This window comes from Octopus bimaculoides, chromosome 18 (genome assembly GCF_046866305.1).
Source record: "Octopus bimaculoides isolate indiv1 chromosome 18, ASM4686630v1, whole genome shotgun sequence".
In the NCBI taxonomy this organism is placed as follows: domain Eukaryota; kingdom Metazoa; phylum Mollusca; class Cephalopoda; order Octopoda; family Octopodidae; genus Octopus; species Octopus bimaculoides.
The window spans coordinates 6,094,459-6,105,782 of NC_142945.1; the positions used below are offsets into that span (position 1 = coordinate 6,094,459).

The 11,324-nt window shown below is 39.0% G+C and overlaps 1 protein-coding gene across 4 annotated transcripts in view; it reads right to left on the reverse strand.

The window, feature by feature from the left end:
• The window catches only part of LOC106870024 (pre-mRNA-processing factor 17), a 76,386-nt gene that overhangs the window by 26,858 nt on the left and 38,204 nt on the right, over nt 1–11,324 (reverse strand). For all 4 annotated transcript variants that reach the window (XM_089365680.1, XM_089365679.1, XM_089365678.1 and 1 more), the window contains one exon: nt 6,480–6,609. In XM_089365680.1, coding sequence (XP_089221806.1) covers nt 6,480–6,558 — 79 coding nt within the window. In that variant the 5' untranslated portion in view covers nt 6,559–6,609. The remainder of the gene's footprint in view (nt 1–6,479; nt 6,610–11,324) is intronic.

Here is an 11,324-nt window from a genome sequence, read left to right on the forward strand (position 1 = left end):
GGACTGTCCTTGTAATTTCAGGTTCAACATTGTCACACACAGAACTATGCTTATTACTTTAACCTTTTAACATTTAACCTGGCCATTTCAGGCCCAAATATTCATACTGCTCAAACCGGTCACATTTGGCCTCTTACACCTACCCAACAATGTCATTCTAACAAATAAACAATCACATCATTGAAATCTTGAAGTAACGAAAATATGCATGATTAATTCAAAACAGCGTGAATAGACAAGGATTACATTAGACAGAGTAATCTGAATGCTAAGGGGTTAAGGGTAATCCTTGAGTATAATAGAAGCACCTGAGGAATACTCAACCAGTTAATACTGTGATATGAATGGACTGCACTTCTGATTCAAAGTGTGAGTCTTGTTGCATGCAGTGTGCAGAGTCAGGCTGGGGTTACCTGTGATTTGAGGACTCAAACCAATCACACATGCTGTGTCATGTTGCAGTGCCTGAAGATTGTGTCTTGCATTAAAGAAATTTCCATAATGCAGCGAGTGTTTCCAGTTGATTGGAAAGCCTGTTGCAGATTGTAGCAGAGGTTTATTTACATTAAAGTCACAACTGTCTGTGGAATACTCAGCCGCTTACATTATGATGATGACACTGTTGAAATGTAGTGGCTTATGAGCCTCACTGAAAGCTATGCCTGCATGTATATATATATATATATATATATATATACATGCAGACACAGACAGGGTTATAAGTGGTGGAAATATATGTAACCTCATAAATACATCATAAGCATACTATTTCTTCATTATAGGATAGAAACACACACACGAATACATGCATACAATTATAAATGCAATATTTTTAAAGATATAAATGTGTTTCTTTTGACATACACAAATATGTGTATGTGTGCGCACACACACACCCCAGTTATAAGTACTGGAAATATATGTTACAATAACCTCCCCAACTCAAATATCTCTGGGTGGGGCAATGAAATTAAGTGCCTAAGTTTGAGGTTTAGGTAACAGTATTAAGTTTAGGGTTTAGATATGAACTGTTACAGACTTAAGTTCTTGGAAATATCTTAATGTATATAAATATAACAAGAAAATGGGGGAGGGGGGTTTAAGGGTAGTGGTGGGGGTCACAGTCTCACTAATAAGTTGCATCAAAGAAAAGATACAACTGTCAGCCTCAGCTCTCTTGGTAAACTAGGATTCGAGTGTTTGGTTGCTGTGCTTTTGTGCTATATTTTTTAGCTTCTATTTTTTAAGGTACAGGTGTAGCTGTGTGGTAAGAAGCTTGTTTCCCAACCACATGGTTCTGGGATCAAGTCCCACTTGGGCAAGTGTCTTCTACTATAGCCTTAGGCCGACCAAAGCCTTGTGAGTGGATTTGGTAGATGGAAACTGAAAGAAGCCTGTCATATATATATATATATATATATATATATATATATACACACACACACACACACATGTATGTATGTATGTATGTATGTGTGTGTGTGTGTGTGTGTCAGTGTTTGTCCCTTCACCATCACTTGACAACAGATGTTGGTGCATTTACATTCCCATAGCTTAGCGGTTCGGCAAAAGAGACCAATAGAATAAGTCCTAGGCTTACAAAGAATAGGTCCTGGGGTCAATTTATTCAACTAAAGGCGGTGCTCCAGCATGGCCGTGCTCAAATGACCGAAACAAGTAAAAGACTAAAAGAATGACACCAGGTTTGGTTAAACGGATCACTGCTCCCTACTTATTAAGAGATACACATAGATAGGGATCCACACGATAAAACCCCTATCAACTATTACAGATTAAATGGTACGAGATACAAGACAAACACACACACACACAGAGTGAAGATGCACAAGCGCATCTAAGTGTCATATAAAAGCATGACTTTGTTCTGCTGAGGTCATGAAGGAGCCTCTATGATTACTCAATTTGCTAGAAATAGCAACCAAATCTCCCTCATATAAATTACAAAAAGGGGAACAGGAGGCCATGCCTCACTACAAATAATTACTACACAAATACTACAGTATTGAACTACCGTAATATTGTTTCTTATATAGGTTCCATCCTGAAACATTTACCAAAGGTAAATGAAATGCATAAATTTCAAATGAGAATTAAAGCCAGGCCACAAATAATACAGCATAACTATAAAAAGTCATATAGCAGTGAAATAACACCAATATATGTATATGTATATTTATTGAGATAGAAAACAGGGAGATCTAACTCAATAAAAATGCTTGATATCTTAGGATATTCTATATAATATATTCATTGAAGAATTATCTCTTCAAAATATAATGTATTAAACCAGTGTATCTTGGATAAATATTCCTATAAGAGATCTGAATACCCTCATCATGACTATATATATATATATATATATATATATCAACAAAGGCAGTGAGCCGGCTGAAATGCTTAGTGGTATTTTGTCTGTCTTTACGTTCTGAGTTCAAATTCCGACGAGGTCGACTTATTCTTTCGTCCTTTAAGTACCATTTGCATTCTGGGGTTGGTCTAATCGACTAATTAACTTCAAAAATACAATTAAAAAGAAAAAAATTGTTTGTCAGGTGTGGCTGTGTGGTAAGAATCTTGCTTTCCAGCCACATGGTTCAGGGTTCAGTCCCACTGTGTGACACCTTGGGCAAGTGTCATCTACTATAGCCTTGTGCTGACCAAAGCCTCATGAGTGGATAAGGTAGATGGAAACTGAAAGAAGCCCATCATGTGTGTGTGTATGTGTGTGTCCACCACCACCACTTGACAACCAGTGTTAGAGTGTTTATTTACATTACTGGTGTAACTTAGTGGTTCAGCAAAAGGAACTGATAAAATAAGTACCAAACTTAAACTAAAAGTTCTTCAAGGCAATGCCCCAACATGGGCACAGTCTAATGACTGAAACAAGTAAAAGATAAAAGATGTGTGCAGTGCTCTTTCTGCCATATGCATTCTACATCCAAACATGTGTGTGGGTGTGTGTGATGTGTATATGTGTGTGTCTGCATGTATGTGCATGCATGCATGTGTGTATATGTGTATGTGTGTCTGCATCAGTGTGTGCATGTGTATATGTGTGTGTCTGCATGTGTGTATGTGTTCATGTGTGTATGTGTGTGTCTGCATGTGTGTATGTGCGCGTGTGTGTGTGTGTGTGTGTGCATGTGAGTATTGTATGCGTGTAGATACATTTATATTGAAATAGAGAAAGAATGAGGAGCAAAGAAGGGAACAAGAAGAGATGGAGAGAGAAAGAGAGAGGGAGAGATAAAAGAGTTGGCGGTGTGTGTGTGTGTGTGGGGGGGTAGAGTAACCGGTGAGGATTTACTTGACTTAATGTGCTCTGACTGATGGTGATGAAAAAAAAAAAAAAAAAGTGCCCCTCCTTCATCATCAGAGGATTATAAATAAATAAATAAATAACTGGAACAGGGCTGTTTAGGACAGACAGAGAGAAATATAAAGGAGCAAGTCGAAGACTGGTAAGGGAGAGAAACAGGGGCAGGAGAGGCTGTTAAACTCTGATGAACAAGAAAGTTATACCCCCACCACCATCACCACACCCACTTCCGCTCACAGATGACTGGCTGAACCAGATACCAGCCGGCATTCCTTCTCTCTCTCTCTTGTAGTTCTGAAGAAAAGAAGCGTCTTTACCATAGACCGATCTGGGTCTGAGTCTGAGATTAAGTCTGGCTTGTAGACGAGGCAGTCATGTTTTGACGGGTGTTGTGCTTAAGCAAGGTTCTCAGTATTACTTGGTGAGCAAAGCAGGCCGGTGCTGACTGATATTGGGATTACTACTGCACTCGTCTCACCTTAAACTTCACATCATTGGGTTGACATCTGTTCTTTTTTCTATATACAACATTTCAAGAAAAAAAAGGGGGGGTGGTGGTTCAAAGGATATTGTCTGTTGGCTGTTTCAGTTTTTCTAAACGGCTGGTTGAATTTTCTTAATGTTTTTTTGATGCACCTTTCACATGCGTAAATAGGCAGAAACATACATGCTTGTATTTATGTGTATAGGCACACAAATGTATATATGTGTATGTATGTATATGGTATACACATGTACATATGTATATGTGTGCATGGGCACATGAATGTATGTATATGTGTGCATGGGTACACACATGTATGTATATATGGGTACACACGTGTGTGTTTGTGTGTGTGTGTGTGTATATACACACACACATACGTGGGCACACATATGTATGCATGTATATATGTGTGTGTGTATACACACACACACACACACACATATATAAACACATATCTATTTACATACATACACACAAGTATACACATATATATACTAACTGATGGCACATAAAAAGCATCATTCGAGTGTGGTCATTGCCAGTGCCGCCTGACTGGCTCCCAACCCAGTGACACGTAAAAAGCACCTTTCAAGTGTGGTCAATGTCAGTACCACCTGGCGGGCCCTCTTGCTGGTGGCACATAAAAAGCACCTACTACACTTTCGGAGTGGTTGGCATTAGGAAGGGCATCCAGCTGTAGAAACTCTGCCAGATCAGATTGGAGCCTGGTGCAGCCTTCTGGCTTCACCAGTCCTCAGTCAAACCGTCCAACCCATGCCAGCATGGAAGTGAGATTACAGTTGTGGCCGATGTCAGTATTTCGTAACTGGTACCTGTGCTGGTGGCATGTAAAAAGAGCACCCACGATACCCTTGGAGTGGTTGGCATTAGGAAGGGCATCCAACTGCAGCAACCATGCCAAATCAGATTGGAATCTGCTGCAGCTCTCCAATTTACCAGTTTTTAGTCAAACTGTCCGACCCATCATGCCAGTATGGAAAACGGACATATAACGAAGATGATATACAGCCAACCCTGCTGATCTGTTGTTAAACATTTCCCACCAACAACAACAAAAGAACTGAATCAATGAAGTAGTCTCTTTGCACTTGCTAAACCCACCAGAAATAGAAGCCAAATCACCTTCACATCACATCCTTACTACTATCTTATAAAAACACCAAGGATATACCAGAAAATATAGTGCTTGATTTACGAAAAGACAGGAATGGTCATGGTTGAAACGCACTTGACCAGGCTGACTTGGAGCCAAACACCAACACCAGCAGCAGCAGCAGCAGCAGCAACAATGTCATCAACTGGTAGTGATGAAGAAGGAAGTTTGGCTGGGCCTGCTAAATCAATGTCTACTGCTACCCCCTCGACAAACAGATGCAAAAATTTACGTGCACAAGTAATGTTTATAAAATATGTCTATCGTTTATCACACAGCTTGCCTAAATACATTTTAAGCATATAAATAGGCTTTTAACATTAAACATGTTTTCACATACCGAATGAACTGTTTAGCTATCGCATGTATGGCATTCTGAAGAATGGTGTAAATGCTCTGTGCATGTATATGGGTGGCATCTGTTATGTGAAGAGTATGTATAACACTTGACACACATATCTCTATATATATGTGTGTGTGTATATATTATGAGCTGTGCGCTTGAATTTTTTCTAATCCCCTTGAATATCGTGGCAACATGAAACAAGAGATTTATGAAGGCAGAGAGAGAGAGAGAGAGAGAGGAAGTTGTGATGCTCATGCATCTCTACAAAGAACTGATAATGCCAATTGAAATGGTTCCCATTATGAACCAAAAAATGACATATATTACCATGGCATGAAACAAGACACTTTTAAATGGGAAGGCAATGAGAATTAATCACCATCCTTGTTGTTTCAGTGTTTACTTCTCCATGTTTGTATGAGTGAAATGCAATTCATAGAGAGAGGTTTTCTAGAAACAGATACCTTTCCTGTTGCCAACCTTTACTGATTTCCATAGAACAATGGAAATGAATAACACCAGCTGTTACATCCATCATACAATGTTAATCCTTTAGCATACGGATTTCTCTGTCAAATGTAATGTTTATTTAGTCACAATGACATGATATAGTCGTGTATCACCTGGAAGCTTTGAAATTTTAACGACGCAATTGTTTATTTTTAGAATGATATTGTAGGATAAGTGTAAGAGGCTGTATCTAGCCAGTTTGAAGATAAAACACATAGTTTATTTTGACCAGATATACCAAAGTTTAAATGCTAAAGAGTAAGACAAAGATACACAAGTACTCCTCTTGCCACCCCATATATATATATCTATCTTAATATATAAAATCCGTTCTGTCTGTCTGTTTGTGTGCTTATAACTCGAGCATTGTTCATCCAATTGCACTGAAATTTAAAACATGGATACATTACAGAGCAGGGCGTTCTGTAATCTAAAAAAATGTTCAAAATAGTTAGTTTCAAGGTGAGGATCGCTATTCTTGTAATCTTTCTTTCTTGTTCAGAAATGGCCAAAATGCCAATGAGTGGGACGAAAAATGAAATCATGGGTTTAGGAAGCAAACATCTTATCAATAGAGCCACAGTTGTGTCTAATCTATCAAAGAAATGAGATTACTAACCATAACTAGCAAATGTGCGCCGTTGCGTCTCAAACTGGAAGTCATTCACATGTGCTGATTCTACGAAACCCGACAGCATATTACGATCGGCAGAGAACTGCTGTGTGAGAAACGGATTATTAGGTCCAACCTGTTGAGGAAAAAAAAATAGAAGAAAAATGACATAAGAATTACTAAATCATAGAGCAGAGTTTACATTTATGTTCGTACACGATGATTTTGAATTTATAAGTCATAAGGGAAGAGAGAAGAGGAATGGTATGAATGAGATATGGCTAACACTGGATACCATAGGAATCCACAGCATATCGATCCTTTGTGGAACCCCAGGGATCTTTGGACCCAGAGTTGGGAATGGCAGGTCAAAGGACAGCATGACACAGTAGGACTAACAAGATTAATAGAAGCGAATGCAGTGTACATGCAACACATTTGAATGAACAGAAATCCTAGCTGTATGCTTAGAACACATGGAAGGCAGATACAGTTCAAGAGTGGCCGAGTGGTTGTGGAATGGTAGTAAGTATGAAGTGTTCCACTATCACATAGATGGTCTTTGCATGTACCACATACTAGTTATGTGTAAATACTATTTCGGTGAAAAGGCGTTATTGTCCATTGTAGAGATTAAACTTAGCTGTTTTTGTGCTGAAGAATTTGTGGTTTTATTACTTTCAGACTATTTTTAAAACAACATTTTTAATTAAAAAAAAAGAAAGAAGGAAAGTAAGAAAAAAAAAAGGGAATATGAGGGTGTGTGCTGTGGGTATGAGTTTATTGGCCACAAACACAGCTACAAATCCCTGGTCTACTAATCTGATCAACGACCAAAATAGCAAGTATACATACATATGTGTGTATGTATGTATGTATATATATATTATATACCCATAGCACACACCCTAATATATATGTATATATATATATATATATAACACAACACATACACATACGTGCACATAACCTAAATACTAAATACTATATATACATGCACAACTAAAAAAAGCCCTATACATATAAGCAAAACACTAGAGAGAGAGAGAGAGAGAGAGAGAAAGAGAGAGACAGAGAGAGTGTGTGTGTGTGTGTGTTTGTGTGTTTGTGCGTGCGTGCGTGCGTGATTTTTCATAGTGCAACTTGACAGCTTGTTCTGAATCTAAGAAGTGACACTTTTTAAGTTCTTTTTATTTTTTGTATTTGATGTTGTGTGTATTTCAAAACAATTCTTTAAGAGTACAGTTTACCAGAGTTCAAGAGAAAATAAAACATATATACATGTGTGTGTGTGTGTGTGTGTGTGTAAGGCTGTCATGCAGGAGTGGTGTTCTATGTGCCTACAGTTTTTTTAAACTCTAGAATTAGGAGGAACAGCACTAAACAATAGGCAACACTCGGAAAACTTTTTTTTAACAATAATCATCATCATCATTGTTTAACGTCCGCTTTCCATGCTAGCATGGGTTGGATGATTTGATTGAGGACTGGTGAACCAGGTGGTTACACCAGCCTCCAATCTGATTGGGCAGAGTTTCACCCGGAATTCTTCACTGTACTCATTGCCAACCCTCACCTTACTAACAGCGTCTCTGTACATGGCTCGCACAGCTCTCAGTATAATATACATGCTTATTCAACGAAACCATCTCTAGAAAGTTGATTGGACTGGCGGAGTGGGGATATGGGTGTGACAGTAAGATCAACAAAAAAAGTGAGAGATAAATATTATTTAATTAACACAGTATAACGTCGGGCTCACAACCATGAGGTAGTGAGTTCGATTCCCAGACCAAATTGTGTGTCATGTTCTTGAGCAAGACACTTTGTTTTCACATTGCTCCAGTTCACTCAGCTGTGGAAGTGAGTTGTGATGTCACTGATGCCAAACTGTACTGGCCCCTTTGCCTTTCCCTTGAAACATTGGTGGTGTGGAGAGGGGATGCTGGTATGCATGGGTGACTGCTGGTCTTCTATAAGGCACTGGGCACTGGACTAGTGCCGCAGAAGGGAACTTGGTAGATGACAAAGGGCGTCTTTATCCTTTATATTTTTATGAGCTATTAGTTTCATGCGATGAAAACATCTGACAACATTTTTAACATGTCTGGTGCCTTCACGCAATCATCAGGTTGTGCCTACATGGCAGTGACTCTTATCCGTTTCTTCAAGCTTCTTGATGAAGAGGCAATCAACAAAGAAATGCTTTAAACGATTTAAATCATTTCTTCATTGGCATATTTGTTTACTCTGTTACTTGTTTCAGTTATTTGACTGCGGCCATGCTGGAATGCCGCCTTAAAAGGTTTTAGTTGAAGAAATCAATCCCAGGACTTATTCTTAGTAAGCTTAGTACTTATTCTATTGGTCTCTTCTGATGAGCCGCTAAGTTACAGGGATGTAAACACACAAAATTGGTTGTCAAGCAATGGTGGTGGTGGGGACAAACACAGAAAAAAGACAAATACACACACACACACACATATATATATATACAATGGGCTTCTTTCAGTTTCTGTCTACCAAATCTACTCACAAGGCTTTGGTTCGCCCGGGGCAATAGTAGAAGACATTTGCCCAAGGTTCCATGCAGCAGGACTGAAACCAGAACCATATGGTTGGGAAGCAAGAGCTTCTTTCCATACCATGCCTGTGTTTACTATTTGGAGATTGCTTCACCGGAAAGAAACTTGAAGTAATATAAAAGATGTCAAATTCATAATACAGAAACACACACACACACACACACACACACGAATGCATTCACATACATATTTACATAAACACTTGCATATACTTATATTTACATGCACCATAAACACATCTCATGAATATATAATTCGTAGAAACATGTACCTCTGAGTGTGTGTACGTCTCTGTGTAAATTATTCCTGGCAATATATCACAGTAACATGATACAAAACAAACTAGATTTTACTATAAACAATTAGCTTGAAGGATAGTGCCTCTGTGTGTTCGTGTGTGTGTGTGTGTGTGTGTGTATGAGATAGGGAGAAGAAGTGAGTGTATGGGTGTCTGTGTGAATCATATACAAAGTAAAAGAGAGAGAGAGTGAAAGTAGGTGGGTGAGTGTGTGCATTTGTGCATGTGTACCAGAAACCGATATGTACATGCGTGCAAGAAACAGACATGTCAAGTATACATAAAGTGAAAGTGTGTGAGGAAAATATGCTACAAGAGATATTTATGTGTGTGTATGTGTGTATATATATATATATATATACACAGATACACACACAGTGATAGCAAGAAATAAAAGCTGTATCGTGTGTTCTATGAATTAATTAGTTAACACAAACATCTCAGCTTTTCTCAGTCCACAGTCCAATGATGATGATGATGATGGTAATGATGCTGTTGTTGACATTCTTCATTTTCTCTCTCTCTCTCTCTTTTCAGAGGGTTCAATGAATTATCAAATGGTACAAAACAGTAGCAACAAAGAGCTAAAACAAATTCCATAAGCATGTTTCGGTGCCCAATCCGTAGAAGTGTACCTCACTTCTCATTGCTAATACGAACAAGAAATGCACAAATCCTTTCTAATATAAGCACAAGGCCTGAAATTTTAGCAGGGTGGTGGTGGGGGTAGTCAATTACATTGATCCCCAGTGCTCAGCTGGTACTTATTCTAGCGACCTTGAAAGGATCAAAAGCAAACTTGACCCTGGCAGGATTTGAACTCAGAATGTAATGAACACCACACAACCTTTATAGCTACATACACATAGGCATGCACTCATCTTCAAGCTAAATGTATCACTCACTTCATGGGGGTTGTTACCCACTGCTGCCAGCAACGAACTAACTCAGTTAGTGAATGTCTTAACTTAAATATGTTTCATGCATAACATGAAGATGAAATTCTAACTATGGCATACCATAAAAAACGCAAGTGGCAGACAAACAAACTAACATTGTTTTTGAATCTTGTATCATTCACATGATATGTCATCTGCTCTCTCATATGATACCTGGTACCTGTAAGTGTCACAGTCTACCAATCTACCTAGGAAGCATCATTTGTTTGTTTTTCTTTGCGCTCCTCCACCTGCCTTCTGGAGCACTGCACGCTCCATTACAATCTATTCTTTCTTTAGTTACATTTCTGATTCCAACCGTTTACAATTTTTGCTTCTTTCTTTGCACAACCAGAATACTAGACATGTGGGTCATTCTTCAGCGATTCATTGGCTGATTCTGTGTCATGTGTTTGCTCTGGTGGATCTGTCTGGGATAGCTCAGTAGCAACAAGAGCAGCAATTTGCTGTTATGATAACAAATAGCACCAACAGTTGAGCTAGCTGATGTATTACAAAATAGGAATGAGACATTCTGGCACAGCTGTTATGGTTCTGCTTATTTGGCACCACTGAGTCGATGCTGATTTCACATCAGACGTCTCAATGTTTCTCTCTGTCTATCTTTCTCTCTCTCTCTCTGTTTACACATGTGAAGTGGAGCACTAACAGCACCGTCTGAGTGTGATCATTGCCAGAGCAGCTGTCTGGCTTCCGTGCCGCTGGAACGTAAATAGCACCATTTGAGTGTGATCGTTACCAGCGTCGCCTTACTGGCACTTGTGCTGGTGGCACGTTAGAAAACATTCGAGCGAGGTCGTTGCCAGTGCCGGTGGACTCGCTCCTGTGCAGGTGGCATTGGTCAACCTGAGGTGCCATGCAGTAGGACGAAACCTGAAACAACATGGATGTAAAAGCAAACTTCTTAACCACAGAGCCATTCCTGTATACAGAGACATGTCTGAGATCATATAAATAGTAGAAAGCAAGGTGAGAATTAAACTGGCACAAGCAACTCGTTCATACCCAA